Source organism: Antrostomus carolinensis, unplaced genomic scaffold (genome assembly GCF_000700745.2).
Source record: "Antrostomus carolinensis isolate BGI_N321 unplaced genomic scaffold, ASM70074v2 scaffold14137, whole genome shotgun sequence".
Taxonomy (NCBI): Eukaryota; Metazoa; Chordata; class Aves; order Caprimulgiformes; family Caprimulgidae; genus Antrostomus; species Antrostomus carolinensis.
This window is the reverse complement of record NW_010326704.1, coordinates 1-21,158: the sequence shown is the minus strand read 5'-3', so window position 1 is coordinate 21,158 and position 21,158 is coordinate 1. Positions and strand designations below refer to the sequence as shown.

Here is a 21,158-nt window from a genome sequence, read left to right as displayed (position 1 = left end):
TGGAGTATGTCTCAAGTATTTAGGTACCAACAACCTACTAATGAACCCAGTCCAAAGGTTATTTCTGATACTAGATCTGATTAGGAAATTAATTTTTCCCCCATCATAAAAGAGGTTGCTTTTTCATTGAAAGACTAAACATTTTCAGAATCTTTTTTCAGTGAAAATCCAAATATTTTCACCATATACAATTTCCAGGAAAATATTTTCAAATTTAAGTTGAATCTGTTTCTTCATAAAACCAGCTAATGCTATTATATTTATATGCTATCTTAAAAGGCCTTACTTTAGCCTAATATTTCACAACAACAAAGCATTTCAAAGATGGTTTTGTTGAAATTTGTGTACCATAACTTTCTAATTAGAGGAGAGATTCCTAAATGTTGGCTTGGGGCTATCCATCTTTTAGAAGAAACAGTCCAACAGATCTCTAGCCCTTACCTACAAAACTGCTGGGAACTTTTACCTAATTCCAGTTGTGTGGATTCCCTTCCTTCAACTTGTGTTCATACAACAACCTTACAGCAATGGGAGCAATCACTTTCATGTAAAATAATACTTTTATTACTATATGCAATGAATTTGTAGCTGCTCGTTTGCTAAATGAAATTTGGCAACTAAAACCAAAGGTCGGTATCATATGACAACACAGGAGCAAAGCAACAGGAAGAGTTCTGCAGAAGAGTGGAAAAGGCTTGGGAACTTCATTGCTGCTATTCTGAATGTTTCTGTTCTGGTACCAATTTTGTTATGATGCAAATTCTTTTAAATAATTTTTCTGTACTAGTATATACTCTCTTCTGGAAGCTCTGTTCTTCTGATTGGTTTTAGAAGACAAACTTCCCTTTTATAGTAGTTTTTGACCTTTAAAAAATGATAGAATTACTTTCATTAATAAAAGACTAAGCATGGAGAATTTAAAAAAAATTGACAGCAAATATAAAATGGCTTAATAGTCTTTATTCAAAATGAATAACTATTCAAGTCTACCTCTTGGGAAGGTTTTGAGCTCCAGCTATAGACCACCTACATTTATCTGTCTACACGTGTATTAGATGGCAAAACTCCTATTAAATTCAATGGAGATCTAGTAGACTCTACTGAGCTCGCTCAGCAGCAGCAGCAGATACTCCACCCCCACCCCATGGGCTGGGCATCTCAGCAGCCTTGGAGGTTCCACTGGCCCAATCTACATGGCCTTGAAAATGAGCAATGTACCCAGCACAGCCCAGACCCCTAAATACAGGGATGGGAGGGGGGTAGCTCAAACTCATGCCTGGTATTCAGCTACTCTTTTTATGCCAAAGAAAAACCCAAGTCCTTTCCCAGAGAGTGCCTACCTATGGGTAAAAATGGAATGAATGAGAATGATTTAGTATTAAAAATAAATGTTCAACTTCTTAAAGTGATAAATACTTCTCTCATGTTGCTTTATTAACATACCCACTATTATCACCAGCAAAATAAAGAAGAAAATTAGGATTATGCTGTGATTTCCTGGACAAGTTAAGAGGCTGTGCAACTTGGCATGTTAGTCATAAAAACTGACCCTTTTTGCAAGATAATTGTAAAAAAATATTTTTATTGTCATGAATTATAGATCCAAGTCCTTCCTGTTGACTATATTGTTGAATTCCATGGTAAGACCTTCTCACCCATAAATCTTGCTACACAGTAAATTTGAAAACTTACAAGTAATTCTCAAGTGCTCAAATGAAAACATGCATTCTGAATGCATGTGTAGTAATACATAAATTCAGAGCAAAGCTTTTCAGAATCAAAATTGTAGGCATCAATCCAACAGCAGAAGTTATTTTAACTTTAGTTTGCTTTTTAAATCATCAACACCGATGAAGAACTCATACCCACAGGATTCTTAAAATCATATTTTAAACACCTTATGGAAGACACTGTTTCCTCTCCAGGGTTTAAGCATCACCTACCATGATCCACTTGATCCTGTGTTGTTTAAATAATAAAAATGAAAAAAAAAACCAGATTTTTTTTTTAATTTAATTTTAAAAAGTTCTGACCATTCTCAGAGACATTGTTTCTGTTCATCAGTCCTCGGTGAAAGTCACAGACCTTGGACCTACAGATATCTATGCTGAATCACTAAAACAGATCACCTCTGAAGAAGGACCAGATTAACTTCAGCCCAGATTCAAGTGAAACTCAGCGGCATAAAAAACAGGTTTATTTTAGTCTGAAAGAAAATGAGTCAATAAAAATACAAATTTAAGCCAAATTCTAAGTTCTACTAAGTACAACGTGCCTTTATATTTAATGTTGCTTGTTTCACAAAAAAAAAAAAATATCAAAGCTTTATTTGATAGTGTTCAAAAAACCCAAGAATCTTAACTTCTGTTACCTCATGATTTTGCTCTATAAGCCATTTCTTTAGTAAAGCTGGAGACAGCTGATAGCATTATCATGATCCAAAAGACTAGGAACTATTACAGACATGATATTATTTTAATAAAGAAGAATATTTTAAATTTTAATGAACATACCCAGTATTCTTTGAACACTCCAGAACGTCCTAAGTAGAAGGCTTACTTCTTTTGACTTTCTTCAACTTTGAATAACCTTCTTCTTTCTGTCAACAAAAAAACAAACAAAAAAGGAAAAAAAAAAGTAAAGCAAACAAAGCTTAAATAAAGTAAAACAAAAAAACAGTAAAGCAATCAGAAGTAATACTAAGCTAACATCTCAACTAAGAAGTTGTTTCTGAGTGAAAATTTTAGTTGAATGATATGAGAAGTAATTAATTAAAGTTTTTATTTTCTGACGTAAATGTAATTTAAAGTATGGTTATAAGTACAGTGGGTAAATAATATTTAAAACTAGAGTTATTTTGAAAATACATTTTACATGCTGGCAGCCAAGACTTTCAAAACCAACTGAGATAATGACAAAGGCTTACTCTTTGGAGAAGTGTTTAGCAGTATCCCCAGTCAGCACCATTGTATTTTAATCTGGAGAGTGGAGGAATGGGACCAATGAGCACTGGAGAGCCTATCCCTATCCCAGTTAACAGACAAGTCCCTCTCTTGTTCCTGAGACTCCAGCTGAGGCTTCCCTAGAGCTGTGCATCCACCTCCTTCGGCTCCAGCAGTGGCAAAGCCACGCTGGCAGCATGGCAGGCAGACAGTGAGAACTTTCTGTCTCCTGCCACTTCCCAAAAGTAGCTTGCAGGGCTCAGGCTGGTACCTGTGTTACTCACAGCCTGCCTGCAGAGAGAGGAATGGCGTGGGGCACTTCTAACTCATGACTAAGGCAGGACAATACCCCTTTCCCATCCCAGCAGTGCTGCCAGACCACCTACAAGTTCTCTGCTTGTCCATTCTGCCCAAGCTGTAGAGCTAGCTCCATGCTCACAAGCCCTAGTGCAGCTGAGTCATTCCCAGTGGCAGGCAAAGGACTTCAGCACTTAATTCGTATCACAGTGGAAGTCTCCCACTCAGACCCCTGGGGTTATTATTCTTATACCCGCAGTTATTTTTAGTTGCTGTTTTTCTTTTCTTCTTTGTGAGACTGACTCCTGACCCTACTGCTGCAGCATCGCAGTGCTGGGCCTGTAACTAGTGAGTTGTGGCCCCGTGGAAGGGCCTTTCCCAGCTGCAGTTGGACCGGGCCAGCTCAGAGCAGCTGGGATGGCGTTTCCCACACCAGCTCCTCTCTGCCCTGCTGCAGCCTGAGCTCTAGGGCAGGAGCATGTTCCTGCAGCAGGCCCCTGAGGCTGCTCTATTGGCCCTTTCAGAACTGCACGGATAGCACAAGCTGTGCTCTTTTAATTACCATCTAAAGTTACAGCATTGTCTTGTATATGGCTTTAAAAGCATAACAACAACAACAAAAAAAGACAGAAAACTTAATGTTAACAAATGGAAATTAAGTGGAAAAATCTGAATTATGGATACATACTCTTAAGTTCTTAATCAACAGTTAAAGAGTAAGTTGACAAGGTAAGTTTATATATTGCAACATGTGGCAATATATAAGGCAAAGGCACTTGAGATCAAACGTGGGTAATGAGACCTCAAATGCTCATGCTTGAAATGAAATACAAAAGGCAAGGCAACCGAGGTGAAAAGGGAGTTAAGTGCGTGCAACTTTTCCTCCTAACTTATTCTGTAGAGTATTTTCAGTTGCCTATTAGCAGAAATAATACATACATATCTATGTAAGAAAATACAATTGTACTGAGCATTGGAGACTTGTGGCCTGTTCCTTCTAATCCATCCAATTTCTAGGTGGTAAAAGCATAGAGAATGTGGTTGTGAGGAGAAGGAGATGGAAGGTACAACTGAGTTTTAAAGAACTAATAGTCAGAAACAGAAATGTAGCCCAGTGGTAGGTAAAAGCAATATTTAAGAATAATGAAAAAATATTGTGAAGATGAATTTAAAAGTACACACTACTATCATTAGAGCAACATCCACAGGGAAAAGTATTAAAAAAAAATTAACTTGCTGCTGCCCCCATCTAATAATACACAAAAAACTTAAATATATTAAAAGATTAAGATAATATAACTTTTAAAAACCCAGAATGAATTACAAATAGCCTTTTTGAACTCATTTGAACTCATTTGAACTCATTTTGAAGCCATTTGAACTCATTCAGAATGCTGCTGAATTAAAAATTAACTTGCTGCTGCCCCCATCTAATACACAAAAAAACTTAAATATATTAAAAATTAAAAGAATATAACTTTTAAAAACCCAGACTGAATTACAAATAGCCTTTTTGAACTCAATTCTACAGAATGTTGCTGAATTCAAGCACATACGACGAGACACTTACAAAGCCAATGAGAATGCACATAGTTATACTGGGCAGGATAAAACTTTTCTGTAGAATCAGAAACTCTGTTTCAGAAACGTATTTTCATTAAGTAACATGATTAAAAGTTTTCATTTTAGTAATATCTTTGGCAGGAGACAAACATTTTAAATGCATGCTTAAAGTAACAGTAACATAACCGATGGCGAAGGTTAATTTTATCCTGGTTAAGGATATCTTTATCCAGAGAGGTTCAATAGGATTTCTTAGTTTCCCTATTTTAACTGGAACAAGGCACGTACGTGTCTGGGTTTTTTACCTGCCTTCTTCTGGCACAACCTTTCTTTACAGGTGCTTCCATGTTGCTCTCCTTGACTGAGGAAGTCAGGTTCGAGGTCAGTGTTTCACATGTCAGATACTCATTCCCTGTAATCATCTTAAAGTACAGACGTTTATACCTTCATTAGCAAAAAATCTCAGCATTTTTCTACTTGTTACAATGACCTACTTTTTCAAAAGCTGCCCTCATAACACAAAGTTGAAATAACCTACAAAATTACATTTTATAGGTGCAAAAAGTGATAAGCACGACACCTGTCATTCATGTCCTCAATCTGTGGGATATTATCCTCATAAAAATTGCACTGAAATCAGCTCAGCTATTTATTTTCCTGAAATGCAGACAGAATTACAGAAAACTTAGGCTGTACAGTACCTCTAGTGGTCATCTAATCATAACTTTTACTCAAAACAGAGCTAACTTCAAAAGTTGGGTCACATTGCTTTGGGCCACATCCGATCAAGTTTTGAGAATCTGAAAGGATAATAACTCTACAACCTCTCTGTGCAACTTGTTCCAGTACTTAACCACTCTCACTCTGAAGATCTGTTTTTTTCTTTATTCCCAGTAGGAATTCTTCCTGTTGCAACTTGTGCTTTTAGTGAAATTGTAATTAAACCTGTATTTGCAAAACTTCCATGTTTGTCTAACAGCACAATGCCTTACATACACTGCAGTCAGCGCTACACAACTGATGAGGTTTGAGATTCCTTCCAGGAGCTGTTCATTAATATGGTTTCCTATGAAGTCAGACTGAACACCGAAAATTTCACCATGTGAACCTCACACAAATCTTGATAAACAGACTGAGAGAGTTGGGGCTGTTCAGCCTGGAAAAGAGAAGGCTCCGGGGAGATCTTATAGCTGCCTTCCAGTACCTGAAGGGGCCTACAAGAAAGCTGGGGAAGGACTTTTCATAAGGGCAATTAATGACAAAACAAGGGGAAATGGCTTTAAGCTGAAAGAGGGGAGGTTTAGATTAGATATTAGGAAGAAGTTCTTCACTGTGAGGGCGGTCAGACACTGGAACAGGTTGCCCAAGGAAGTTGTGGATGCCCCCTCCCTGGAAGTGTTCAAGGCCAGGTTGGATGAGGCTTTGAGCAACCTGATCTAGTGGAAGATGTCCCTGCTGATGGAAGGGGAGTTGGAACTAGATGATCTTTAAGGTCCCTTCCAATACAAACCATTCAATTATTCTATGATTCTATGATAAACTGTCTTAAAAAAAAGGAAAACTAATTATCCCACTTTAAAAGTCACAAACAAAAAAGTGTGTCTCTCAGACAACACAGATCATCTTCTCTTCCAGAAAAAAAGCAGCAGTGGCTGACAGCACTAACCCATATGGTAGAACTTTTAGAAAACTCTATTGAGAATCATAGTAGAACATGATGAAAATCATGCTCTATATTGCTCAACACTGTTTTAGAATATACCGAATTTGTGAGAACCAGTGAGAATGAGCCCTGTTATTCAACATACCTGTTCAGAGTTAGATTTGGAATGATGACTGCTTGTCTTCTCAATATAGTCCTTAGAATGGCATGCTGCTTTATTTTCTTCATTTTTGGTGGTGCACATTGTATTATTTAAGACAGATTCACGAATATTTAACCCCACTCCTTCATTTGATCTCTTTGTTTGTTGCTGTGATAAACCAAAATTTGTCGTTTTGTTGTCTGATTTAAAAATCTGGAAAGGTACTGTCTTTAACTGGTGGTTTTTCTCAAGAACTTGCGTGGTATTTTGACTTGCAAACTTTTTTCCCCTTCTTGCACTGGAAGCAGGAGACGCATATCTGCTCAGACTCAGACTGTCGTTTGATTTCTGAAGCACCGACCCAACATTCTTAGGAAAGGAAAGAAAATTTGTCTTTTTGTGACTGATTTCACTTGAATTCCCACCTGAAGTTGAGTTATCTGAGAAATCAGTATTAGTCATTTGTCCACTAGACGCTGTTTTCCATCGAAATACAGGTACATCATGTTTTGTGTGTGTTCTCATGTTCATTACCTGATGTACACTGCTATGAGGAGGATTTTTGACTGACATATCTTCAACGGGTTTGTAAACATGAGTTATGCTGGACTTGCATGCAGTCAGCATAGAAGAAGGAACACCCATAATTTTTTTTGGTGAATGTCTTTCAGCATTTTCTCTTTTCTTCCCATCCATTTGATTTGTGGTCTTTCCATTTATTTGCATCAACCTTCCTTTGAAAATTGGTATAATTTTACTGATTTTTGGGGAGGGGAGTTCAAAGGCTGAACTTACAGGAGTTCCCGAAGATTTCACAACTGGTAACTCTGGTATTCCTGGTATTTGCCTATTATTCATTGATTTCTCTGTTATTTCCATGCTAACCTTTTCTGTACCTTTACTGCTACGAGAAAAAGTCTGTGTTTCTGTCTCTTTGATCAAACGCTCCATCCAGTGGCTGTTTTCCATACTGCATGTTGAAGAAATTCTAGGCAAAGTCTGTTTCCTTGGAGGAGCCTGCGTTAGAGATACTACACAAACCATCTCACCGGTCAGTTCCATGTGCTTAGATTTTATTTCCTGCAATACAACAAGAGTTGCTAAATTCCATGAAATGGATTTAAAAATCTGATAGTGCCACCTGATGCATCACTACATATTCACTTAATGTACATCACAATATATAATTTTCATTTTCCTGTTTTGAATTAGAATTAACTCTATTTTTAAACAATATTTTGTTGTCACTATAAATTAAGATTTGTTTTCTCCTCCCCCCAGTTCTCTGTTTATAAATTATGCTGGAATATCATATTTCTCAGAAGGAAAGACTGAAATTACACTCATTATCTTGGTTTAGTGCTTTCCAATTGGGTAATGCCTAGCCCTTTTGAGAGGGTCTGCAGAGAGTTTCACTGACAGAGCTCCTCGTCTCTTAAGGCTTCTAAGGGCACCTGTATTCTGAGCAAAATACAGTTTGAACATCTATGAAAACTGCAGATGACGAAGAGGAGCCATTCTAGCTTTGATCATTGAAGAGACATAAACAGGAACTGCTTTCTGAAAGAGGATTTTAGTATTTTAGAATCTCTGCAATTCCTGTCACTATTCTTTGTTCAGAATTAATAACTTTTTTCTTCTTTCACACACTACTAACAAAAAAAATTGAGTCTCAGCCTTTGTCACAATCTCAATTTAAAAGAGTTTTGATTGCTTGCCTCCTTTCCATCACCAGGCATGGAGTAAATTTTACAGTCTGAATGTTTTTAAATGAATAAGTCCACAGAACTTTACATTTTTCTTTAAAAAAAAAACCAAACCTGTAATAATAGTAATCATAACAATGATAATAATTTTATTAATTATTAAGTTTAACTCACCAATCTATATATAAAACAAAATCCTACAAAATATGATCAATTCTTCTTTTCCATAGTAATGTGAAAGAGGTGTACATGAATGCCCAAGATATTACAAGTCAATATTAATAATAATAATTATTATTAATTATTAATATTAATATGTAAGAGGTGTGAGAAAGTTCTGGATATCCAACTGTAAAATAAGGACTACAGAACTGCAAATATTGATAACAACTAATTAACACTAAGTCCAATTTTTAATGTATTTGTGATGTGAACAACAACATTAACAACGGCAAATAGCAATATAATACTTAATTACACATTCAGTTAACAGTTATATGATTGACACTTGTTTGTAGTAAAAGCATAAACTTACTGTGTTCTGAACATGACAAAGACCACTCCATACCATAAGCAAAGTACATGCCATTAATACATTTATTAAAAAACCTTCCACGCACCGGAGCCCTGGAGAGTTCCTGTGTAGCATAAAGAGCTTTACTTGTCATCTTTACTGGAAATCCACATAGATGTGAAAGATTACGCTTCATGTCAGAAAGAAAAGAGTTCAACACACTTTCTGAGTCTGTTCTAGGGAAATACTGCACTGGCTGACTTCGAATGCAACTTAAAGGGTACCTGAATAGATGTTCAGGGATACATAACATGTTTCTCTACACTTCTGTAATTATGAATTATCTTTGTTGAGAAGAAAGCATTAACATGTCTAAAAAGCACTTACTTTCTTAAGGGACTGAAGCTTCAACATGACTATACCACACTCATCTACCACAGTAAAGATTACTCAATACAAGTAATCCTTAGTGTAGTCTTTCCTAGCAGGAAAATTCTCTTTCAAACAAATCTTTGTTGGACATATTTTTACAAATTTAACTCCTCCTTTTACATCACCATTTTAAGTGGCATTATCACGTTTACAGAAGCTGTGAAGCAAACTGATCTACTTGATTTACTACTATTCGATACTAGGACAAATCGACTTGACTAAATATTTTGTTCCAGTTTGTCTAGTGAAGCAATTGTCCACTGACTTCTATGAAATTATGGAAGAAGAAAACGTTGTACAATCAAAAATGAAAACTTAGATCTTTGCTAGAAGTGTAGTAGAGGAAATGTAACAAAAATATTCTGAAAGGATACGTAAAGAACCTTTCCCCTATTGGCTTGAAGTAAACACTGAAGTATATTTTTGTCTCTTCAAGATCCTCTGGAAGAATATATCCATACTTAAAAAAAAAAACACAAACATGTTTCAAATACAAATTCAATAGGTACCAAAAAGGAAGGGAAACTGAAAGCAGCATATATTATTTCTTACCAGATTCTTCCAGTGCATCTGAAATTCTTTATATGAACGGAAAGGAGATTCTGGAGGAATTATGTGGCTGATGTTTATAATTTGACCCATTTTCATGCTGTGCATAGGTAAAGAAGGGGTGCTTAGACAGTATGTCATAAAACTCATCTGAAAATATACTGGACTTTTGGAAAAAAAAAAAGTTGATCTTATGTTTGGCACTGAAAGTATTTATGGATTATTTCTGTGTTTTGCGGACTAATACCTTTAGTTCATAAGTTGATGCCAGAATAGCAATATGGAAAAGAACTTGGCACCTAAAAGTCTGTTTTCTCTTGTCTATAATACTCAATACCAGTGAATGTGGAACAAAAGCAAATACATCATTACTTCTCATATTTTCAGGTGAAATAGAGATAGTCGTGGCAAAGGTGGAAATACGTTTTTTCTTTAAACTTACAGTTTCTGTGTCTGTGAAAAATAAATGCTCTTGCACATCACAAAAGTAGAAGAGGGATTATTAAAATTGAAACAATATTTAAATATGTAATTTATGATTCACTGATTAATTTTCTTTCTCATTTTCCATAACACTGAGACCATAAAAGTAAAAAAGAAAGACTCATGAATATAAACCAGATTATAAAACAGAAGTGTTCTTATCACTAGTATCGAATTCACAATTTGTATGGTAAACGTTCCAGGAAATGTTTGTTTCTGCTGGAATGTAAACAGACGCCTACCTTGGCAAAACATAGCACCAGTTACTTAATATGGAATGTTGGTGAATAACTGTATTTTCATTGCTGTCAAAGAGCTTTAAGGTGTTTGCTGAAATATCAAAATCTCCCAGCTTAAAACAGGAAAAAAAAAAAAAAGTTATTTTCACATATTTCTACAGCAGTACAAAATTAAAATTTTCAGAAATAATTGTGTATCACAATACACTGAAGCTTATATACATTATTATTTTTTATCAGCTCTCAAAGACTACTTATTTCAGAAGATAACCCCATTATCAAATTGCACCCTATCTTATGTTAGAGCCTACACTTCCAAAAGTTAGGCAAGCACAAGGTTTAAAGGTTATTTAAATCAGTGAGATTTAAACTTTATTTGAAGTATTTTAATAAGGAAGAGTACAGAAGGAATTTGTCAGACTAAGAACTGCCTCACTTCCATGCACATTTGTTAAAAATTCAAATCAGAAACCCCTGTTTGACAGGCTGGCAACTGCATACACCACCTTGCCTAATCAAGTGCAAAGACCCCAGCAACTTAATTAACGGGACACAGTTTCACCCTGTGAGAAGTCAAAAAACACCACACATTTTCACAACATGAAAGTATTTGACTGTAGGGGCCAACCAACCACTGAGATTTGAGAAACGTTTTCTCTCTCTATGGTCTACCAGGGTTTGCATTTATTCACTGACAAAAAAATCTGGCTGTCTCTATTTTAGAAAAGTATTAAAATGATCAAACTGATAATGAAGCCACATCATGATCACTTCCATCACTGCTTTGTGTCATTTTGGAATTGGATTCCTAAAGAATAAACAGCTTAAATGTTTATGCTGTCCAACCAGGTCAGAGAAGAAATCCTATTCTTCTATTGTAAGACAAAAGTATTTGGATCAGAAATACTTATTTTGGAAGAAACCAGTAAGCCTGTCAAATACGCCCCACTATGTACAAACATAGTCAACAAAGGTGACGGGGCTGTCAGAAGGGATGGTAATTTTTCAGCCTCAATCATGATTTCTAAAACAATTTATTAATGATGCTTATAAGCAGCATAGTCTAGGCTGCTCCAGTATTTCGGAAGCTGGATAGAAAATGAAGTGGATTCCAGAATAATTATATACAGAGACTTTAAACACAGTGTTGACAACTTATCTGTAGCTTCACTTTTAAGAAGGTACTCAAAACTATGTATTACTGTGAGGCAGTGAATGCCTTCTAGAAAACACTGCTAGAAGGAAATCTCGAGTCATAAAAACACTTCACTACTATGTTCTGTTAGCATTTTTTGAAGTGTCTCTCAATTAGTCTAGAATCTCAATTTTACAATGCATGCTAGAAGGCATCAATATAGATATAATATGGATGTTGTTATGCACTGAGAACAGATGCAGATAGTCAATGAATATGATTACTGTCTTAATACAATAAGAAATAAGCACTTCTATTCCCATGACGATAATTGCAAGTCACCTAACAGAAAAGAAGAAAAAGACTAAAAAGACAAGCACAGTAAGAGAAAACATAACTGTTTTATACCTCAGGGGGTGGCAAGCGAATTGAGCAAGCCTCCACACTGATGCAAAGCTGTCTCTCTGATACATTGAGGTCTATAACTAAAATAAAAACAAAGCACAAAGCCCTCTTTTGAGCTACAGTTCATCTGTTAGACAGAAAGCTAAACCAAATGTTTATTTAAAGTAATTGTTAGTCAAAATGCTGCATTTGAAAATCAAAAGGCTAGATCTCCTTGGCATGGAAATTAAAATTAAATGCAATTTAATTGTGAAAGAATCAATAATAATTAATTACTATCCATACAGTACACCTCCCTAGGAACTCATGGCTGTCCATATAACTGGATGCTTGATACTCATGTACACAAACACTCATTTTCAAAGCAAATGTGGTTATTATAACCATTGGCTGTACTGAGTCACCTAGCCCAGTAGTACACATCCAGAAGAGGTCAAGAGGAAAGACTGTATGAGCAAGGCCAACATTTATTGACACACGTCCAGAACATTCACCCAGCTCTGAGCAAGCTCTAGCACAGGAACTGAATGTATTGCATTCCTGAACATATATGTCCCTGTTGCAAGTTTAGGCACCAATATCCCCACATGTAATCTTTAATTTTTATATTGGAATAAAAATATTACTTTTTAATTTTTTGCAATAGCTAAGCAGCACACTTTGTGACTTAACTTTTGTGAAAAGCAAAAGTAGTACATACAGGACAGTCACTTTAACTCATTTCCCTGTCTATTAATATGGAATTTTCACATCACTTGCAAGACTCGTAATTTGAGGCAAGTGCATTTAATTGCAATCAACATTAACTTTTAAGTGGTAAATTCTATAGCTGTAGATTAATAGCAAAGGTACAGTTCAGCTGACGACTATTACATGCAGAGAATCATCTGCTATCAAGTGTATTTTGACAGAGGTTATTTCAGAATGAAAAACAAGAAGACATTGTGTTGGTAACACCAAGATCATGACAGTGTGAAAGCACATACCTACACCTTGCTTTCAGAAGTTTACCATTAACAGAATATTGTACTTACCAACAGCGTTTTGCCTTCCGGAATGAGACAAAAAATCTTTTCCTTCATAAATAAAATAGATAGACATTATTTTCTAAATCATATGTCTAATGGCTTTATGCAAAAAAATATAAGGTATCACACAGTTTCATTTGTGCGTCATGAATGCTGAAAGGTTTGTTCCTTCTAAGGAAAGAAAAACCCCTCTATCAACTAAATTTTCACTGATTCACTAACATCTTATAAAAAAAGAAAGAAATATGAAAGCATATTAGTGGACAGTAATTTATACATCCTTATTTCCTTCCAGTAAGGAAATTATACATAGAACTATTTTAAATTTACTAATAGTTAATAAATTTCTCAGATTCAAAAGCAAATCTGCATAATATTACTGTGTATTTTACCATATTTCATCAGTTTTGCCCAGTTTTAGCAACATATATGATTAGACAAGTTGCATGTATGAGGGTCACATTGCTGTTAGTCAATGTCTTTCACTAAAATCAGTTTTATATCAGCTATCATCTAGCTCTTTACTTCTAGCTGCTATTCCTGAACAAGCTGATGTCATTCAGAGAGCTACACATTATGAAGATACTGAAAACAAGATGCTGCTAATATTGTGGCTGGAAATGAGACAATAACATGCACACTTTTCTTAATGTATATTTGGAATGATCTGTACAATTGCTCTACTTAATAAGAACACACTACAGTATCTGAAACACACCTGTTTTTCTATACTTTGGTAATTCACATTTACCCTACACAGGAGTTAGTAAAGAGATGTCAGGCAAAGGAACTACCATTTAAAAACACAGAGCTTGGTAGAAGGAGATGATCTGACAGAAAAACACTTCTGTATTAGAAAAGCATACAAACCACGTGCAGAAGTGCCACCGATGAAAGCATGAATTTGAAAAATAGGCCAAATTTTTCAAAGACATTTACTGTCCAACAACATTTGGTTTGGAAATTATTAATCTGGTATGTTGTGTTCAGTTGAAATAACTATTTGATCTATTACAAAGATGAAAAGGAAGATGAAAAGGTGAATTATATGTCCATTCAGATTGTTAACTTGAATCACTGAATTTAGATAAAGGAACAATACAAATGCAATAAAAAAATAGGATAAATTAATGAAATAATTTAATATAATGAATGAAATAATGATGGAAATTAAAAAATGATGAAAATTAAATTATGGACAATAAATGCAACCATAAAGAATGGAAAAGTAAATGCTTGATCCCTGTCCCAGGTGAGTGAAATACCTTGCACCAAGAGATGACCAGCCTTGTTCCATCGGGGTGCAAGTCTGGCTGTAAGTGTGTAGGAGAGACAGGTTTGGAGAATGGTTGGACTAACTGTTGGCAGTGCTTCCAGCTAACAACATGAGTGAGAAAAGAAAAATACATTATTAATATTTTAACATATTTTTTAAAGGCTTCACTCAAAATTTAATCAAAGATACTGCTACTGCATCCTGGAGCCATATCCCAGTATATATTACATATTTTACTTTTAATCTACTTAGCTACAAGAAGAAATTAGCACAGTATTTGATGTAGGCATTTACATTTCAGATGTCATCAAAGCAAGGTACACTGCAATTCACTTAATGTTTTCACGGGGCTGACAATAGACCTGGGGAAAAGGTTAATTGAACTATATGGAATATTTTACTAGATATGCATCTCCTGCCAGACAACAGGCACAACATCCAAAATTTACATCTATTAACTCTGCTGTCAAACTCAAGACCAGGGACGTTTCTTGCAATCACAAGAACAGTAGATACACGTAGCTTTGTTCACCCGGCAGTACTACTTGTCTGACTTTTTACCTGTCTTGCGTAGCTTTCTATTGACAGCTGGCATTAGTCAAGAAAAAGCAAGTAATTACAATGGTTTAAAAAGACTCAACTAATACACCTCCAGGCGGATGTTTCTAATGAGATCCTGCAAGGATCTGCTTGCAGCTCATGGTTATTGAGTATACTTTGTACTACTAATCTGCTGATGTGGGAAAATCTAATGATGACAGGTCAGTTACACATATCAACATAAAGCTGTTTTGTAAGGTAAGCATATTTCAACAGTGCTACAGTGTATGTCTTACTAATCCAGATATACATTTACACTTTTTGGAACAAAGGAAAGTACACCCAACTGATTGTGCAAATGAGTTACGAGAGCTACTGGCTTTGATTACAATCAGTCGGCTGGCTCAGCAATTTTAGTGCGCCCACACATGCCTTCATAAAACCCACAAACACTGCGTTCTAAAAGACAGTGAAGCATATGTATGATGGACTAAAAATATATCAGCTGTTAAGCTCATGGGTTCCATTTCTTCTCTACTTTTTTGTTTTGTTTATCTGAAACTATCCTATACAGGCTGGGTAAACCCAAAATGTGAATGAGACAGGTTAGCTGTTGGAACACTCCCAGGTGTGGAACCTACAGGGCACACCCAGAGGCGGTGACACCAGCAGGGGAACTGCAGGTCTTTGGCCCGTTGGTGCCAAGGTCAAACCCCAACACCCCCGAGCAGGATCTGGATCCCACTGCAGCAGAGAAATCTAGTGAAATTGCTCAGGAGCTTCTTAAAACTTTTGACTCTGACAAAGTATATGTACTATACCCAGATTCATAAGAGACATTTTGTCTTTGGGACAATCTTTTTTACTCTGAAACTTGGCTTTTGTATTGCAAATTGCATGCCCTATGAAAAATACTCTTCTCTGGTAACAATTGCAGACAAGCGTAACAATCAAGAACTGTGACATCTTTCAGCACTTACAGTAGCTCCTTGTTTCTCTATGTAGGCTTGACATATTCCTGATTTGTAAAATGGTATCTAAAAATAAAATTTAAAAAAATCAAGTTTCTGAAATTAAGAGGTGTTTTAGTAAACCATAAATTAAATTCTGGGCCATCAGTGACTTTGCCTGGTAAAAACATACTAAGGAACAGCTAAAGCAAACACCATATCTTGTATTTTAAAGGAGAATGGTAACCAAAATAAGTTCAGGCCTTTGTCATAGTGTAGTCTCATTTCCAGCTAAAGATACATTAACAAGCAAGCAAAAGACTGCCCAAATCACAGAACTCTGCTCCTGCTGCTCTCATTGTGAATTCAATGGCATGTTACCAATTGAGTCCATTCTGTTCCACAGAAGGATCAGCAGATGAAAAGGTCATTTCATCAACAGAGTAGAAGACATCAGCTGTCATCTATATTACTAATGCACAAAAATGAAAGTTTGCTTTAAATGACATAATTTCACTTATCCTTGATCCTCAAACAAACCACTTAGAGAAACATGCACATATGTGTGATGGATACACTTGACTCCTGGCCATACCCTGGTTCAGGCTGAGCAAGAAGCAACAGGCCTCCTGTCCTCAGGGTGAACTTGTGAGCTGGAAAGCCCCTGGCTCATGTACAAGGCAGTGAAGGTCTCTTGAAAAATATTTTGAAAGGTGGTTTCAAAACCAAAAAGTACAAGATAACCAAAGTACAGAACAAAATATCAGAGCTAAACTGAAGACACGTGTCTTGTCTATACTATTAACTAGCAGTCAACCGCTTCACCCTGTATATATTAAAATCGGGATGGGCCCAATACGAGCTCACCCTGAATGGCAGCTGGGCTGCATGCCAGGTGACTCTCCCCTTGAGCAGGGACACCTGCCAAGATTAGCAATTCCTTACCTGAGCCTAAGAGATCCTTCCTTACCCAAGATGAAGAGATCCCTTACTCACAACAGATCCTTAGTAAGAGACTGATAGCATACTGAATACTATGAAGCATTACTAATCTGTGTAGCTACTCAGAGATTATAAACATTGTATGGATAATTCCATTAGACATGAACTGTTGACCAAGTCTGAGACTAAGATTGGATTCAGCTGTACCTGGGCTCCAAAAAGGAATTTACAAGGCAAGGTGAGGTCTGCTCTGAACCTCATGACTCAACAGGAGGGTTCTCTTTACTCTTCACATTTCTGGTCTCTGTAAGACTCATTCTAACTCAGTTTTCCTTTGTATATTTCTTCCATGCAGTAATTAATAAGGTGAACCTTGCTATCAAACTTAATTGAACCTTGTCAAACCATTGTTAAAACTTTGTTAAATTCCATCAAACTTATTGAACTCTGACAAATTATTATTTTACCTCAATAAAATACATTTGATGCTTCTCTCTTTTGAGTGAGGTGCTTTTCACTCATCCGCAACAGAATGTAACTACATATACTTATTTACACAGTGATACTGACCGCCATTACAACTGAAATTTGATTTAGTGTTCCAATAACAGGTGCAGAAAGGATTTCTTGATGCAGGAATAATAACTGTCTATTAAAAAAAAAAAAGTTAGAAAAAATTTCAAAAATAATTTTCTGTACACGATTGTCTCAGCTTAAATTTATTTTCCTCACCTTTTGCAAACATAATATACTAAATTTTTAATTGACTTCAAGTGGTTCAGTATAATACATTGGATTAGTCCAAGTTACTTGCTCTGAATTCACCTACAGTGGTCTAAGACAGACTACAGGCCTTTGGCACATAAACAGAACTCTCCAAAAGTGTCCCTTTTGGCAGAATTTCTCATTTGTCCCCTTTTGTGTTAAAGGGAGTGACATAATGCTCGGTGAACACTAAAGAGTACACGTATGCTTTCTGAGTATTCTTTTCACTCAGTCTCAACCTACATAAAGGATTCCAACTTTGCAAGTGAATACAGATTAATTTTAACTATTTATTAATACGAAGTAGGTGACTTTGTTAGTTTTAACAGATGACATTTAAAACATAATAGAAATGTGGGGTTTTTTTCCTCCAATAGCCAGCAAGTCCCCCACCAAAAAAACCCCTATTTTGAACAATTTTGTACTGTTTGCTGCTGGTAAGAATTTTGCTGGTTTTATTACAGTTAATGCTACCACTGCTAACAACCACCAACAGTTTCTGAAAATAATAATCCTTAAAATTCTTCACCTGCAAATCTTTATCTGTGTACTCCTTGTCTCAGTTTCTGGTACCTGAGAACTCAGTGTTATTGTAGCAGCGCAGAGTTTTTCTAGCTCTGGCAGACGGGCAAAGAATAGAGACTGGTGCCTGGTGTCATTCATGTTGTACTGTTGACTGCTCCAAAGTGGCACCAGGGTCTTAAAAGAAAAAAAATAATTCATTTTTGTAAGGCAGATATTTGTTTACAGAACTTTAGATGTATATGGTTCCAGGCAAATAATCAATTATCTTCTGATTAAGATTAGGTAGGCATAATTTGGTCAACTAAAAGTCAGCTCAATATACTTTTGCTATAAATAATGCATTATACTTGAAAAAATAATTATTTACAAAAGTCAAAATATTCAGAGTAAAGACAATGACAAAAGCATCCTTTCCACCTTCTTCTCGGTCTACGTTGGGGCTGGAACCTATCTGGGATCCAAGAGCTGAGGAATCTTCTGTTGCGTTCGTCTCCTCCTGTCTGGCAAAAAAGTTGGAACTCTCAGGAACTCAACAGCGATCTCCTCACTAAGTCACACAAAGACCGTGGCCGGCCTGTTGGAGAGAATGAAATGAGAGAAACACGGAGGCACACTGGAAATCTTCCTTTTTCCTCACACCAGGCTGCCTTCCCAGTGGCACAGAGAACTTGTGTGCTCCCTGCTTAAATCCACCTCTATTCACAAGTGACAGGTGAACACCATATTCTAACCTATGCAGAACTGAGTACAGCCTTACACTGGACTGAAAGCTGTACTAATCCAGAATCTCATTCAGGGATATGATTAATAATGAACACAGACAATTTGTCCTCCCATTCTTGCTCTCAAAGAAGTGTATGAAGAACAGCATTTTGCTTTGGTGGGAATTTTTACTAGGCACACTCCTGTGTATCTATCAAAAGATGAAGAAAACCTAACTGCTATTTGGAGTGGGATGTCATTAGACATAGAGTGGTCCTACCAAAGCTCTCTCTCACATCCTAAGCTTTGCCTTATAATAGACATTATTGGCTATATTTTGTGTTCAAGAGTATGAGGCAGTTTTAGGCTCAGGCCACAATAATTATCTTGAAGTGCACATGACCTGACATTTCACGCGAAGTTAGAATACAGAGTACATGTATGTTCACTGCCATACCAATGAGCAGATGTGCTGCAACTCTGTTGTTTTTGGAACTTCCTAAAAACCACCCAAGGGAATAACCAAAAGAAACAGAATTTCAGATTAAGAATGTGATCCTTTGATGTAATACTATCAAATTTCATGTAAGTGGGACTAATATGAACTTATGGCTGTTACCTGGCCTGTTGTACACTCCTATGTATTGCAGCACAGGCCAGGCTCAGTGTAAAGAAGCTAGAATATTTATGACAAAAAAGAACACCTAACATTTAATTATTTAAAGAAAATACACATTTTAACCACAGCACCTTTTTCAATCAAAGTGTTTTGAAGAAAAATAGGTAGGTAGAAAGTCTGCCTGTTACAAAAAGCCAGAAACAAACACTGCACACCAGAAAAAAGCTGGTTTAATAGTTCTTCCCCTTCCAAACCCTAAAACCCATCTGGGAAGTGGTCTTACCAGCACAGTGAAGATAGCAATAAATATTTTGTTTCCAAATTTTATGAAGTCAACAGATATTCACCTGAAAAGCAATTTTGCAAATTGTGATCAAAAGTGATGAACTGGAAATATTTTTTGAGGAACAATGTCAAAGGTAACTTTGCTGTTCTGATTTTGCTTTGCCTTGCAACACATAAAAAGATTAACCTCAGTCATATGCCTGAAAAATCACAGGATCAGTGTTTCATAACTAATTTCAAAGAAAATAATTTTCTTTGTTTCTTGCTCTTAAAGGAAAACACATTTCAAGTTTTTTTCTAGCAATCATGAAAAGTAGGGGTTTTTTAAATGCCAGCCAAGTTTAACACTTCATCAGAGAATTCCAAAAGCTACAGCTTACAGGAAAGAACCATTTTAAACAAATGGGAAAAAACTCTTGTCTGTTTGCAAACACAGAAAGAAAGGCTGGGTCCTCAGCTTTCAAAATGTTTAATAGAATCCTAAATGGCCAACTGGGGATTTTTGTGGCAAAACTGTTGTAGAATGCATGCTGCAACGCTCCAGTGATCCCCTTGCTGTTTGAGGCCAACTCCCCTGTGGGAACTACTTACTGTGTAAGTTAAATCTTCCCAGTCATCTTAGAAGCTAATGGGACAGAGTGCTTGCAAATGGCTTCTCCCTTCAGGGGAAAGGATAAAGAGAGAAGTACTGTTTAATACAGAAGTACCACTTAATGTAGAAGTACCAGTTTTAAATCATAGGAAAGAAACTCAACGGCCTTCTGTACAAGTAGGAGAACTTAACGTGTGTGGGAGAAATCACATCTTTAGATGCTGATAATCACAAAACGTGAACTTGACACCAGCACAGAGGTCCTGCTGAGGTGAACAGGACGTCAGTTGGAGAATGGCTACCACAGGTTTTCAGTCAGAACAGACAGGTAAGTCACAGAGCTTGGCAGCAATATTTGTTATTTTCACTAACGACCTTATTAAAGCCGAGAATGTCACCAAGCTGTGACGGAGAGCAGCTACTCCTCCCGCCAGACTGACTGTAATGAACTGGAGATGGGATCTGAAGGCCGTGGTGGCATTCAGCAAGGAACTCTGAAGCTGTCCCACACACTGATAGCCAGCAGCACAGGCAGAGGGTACAAAACAACTACCCAAGCGCCAGCTTTGAGGAAAGGGGTCTTCACAGGTCACGCTGGGTAAATTTTATGTCACTGAAGTTACGCTGTAAGCAAACCCCACACCTCTAATCACGCTGGAGCGTGTACATGGGACACAGCTGTTGAGGCACACAAGTATCGTGGGGGACGGGGGGCCTTATTCTGGCCCAACATGCAAACAAGGCTATCAAACTAATCTGAGGCCCGAGTGCAGGAGCCGGGTTTAGCTTAAACAAAACTGAACGAGGGAGACGGGCAGGTGAATGGGAAGGGGAAGGCGCTGCTCCCCCTGCCCTCGGCCCACC

The 21,158-nt window shown here is 36.7% G+C and overlaps 1 protein-coding gene across 1 annotated transcript; it reads right to left on the bottom strand.

The window, feature by feature from the left end:
• Window positions 1-2,542: 2,542 nt before the first annotated feature.
• CUNH18orf63 (chromosome unknown C18orf63 homolog) lies at window positions 2,543-18,234 on the bottom strand. Its single transcript, XM_029085883.1, has 10 exons — window positions 18,101-18,234; window positions 17,377-17,455; window positions 15,895-15,951; window positions 14,364-14,475; window positions 12,074-12,150; window positions 10,534-10,643; window positions 9,812-9,908; window positions 6,611-7,687; window positions 5,108-5,224; window positions 2,543-2,599 (listed from the first exon to the last, which is right to left on the bottom strand). Exons 1-10 carry the CDS (start codon window positions 18,232-18,234, stop codon window positions 2,543-2,545), a joined length of 1,917 nt encoding a protein of 638 aa, XP_028941716.1.
• Window positions 18,235-21,158: the final 2,924 nt, after the last annotated feature.

Coding starts and splice junctions, on each gene's coding strand:
- CUNH18orf63 (XM_029085883.1), bottom strand. CDS start 18,234: ATGAATGACACCAGGCACCAGTCTCTATTCTTTGCCCGTCTGCCAGAG. Junction 12,151..14,363: donor TGGTCATCTCTTGGTGCAAG/GTATTTCACTCA, acceptor TTTTTATTTTAG/TTATAGACCTCAATGTATCA. Junction 10,644..12,073: donor TTCGCTTGCCACCCCCTGAG/GTATAAAACAGT, acceptor TCCTGTTTTAAG/CTGGGAGATTTTGATATTTC.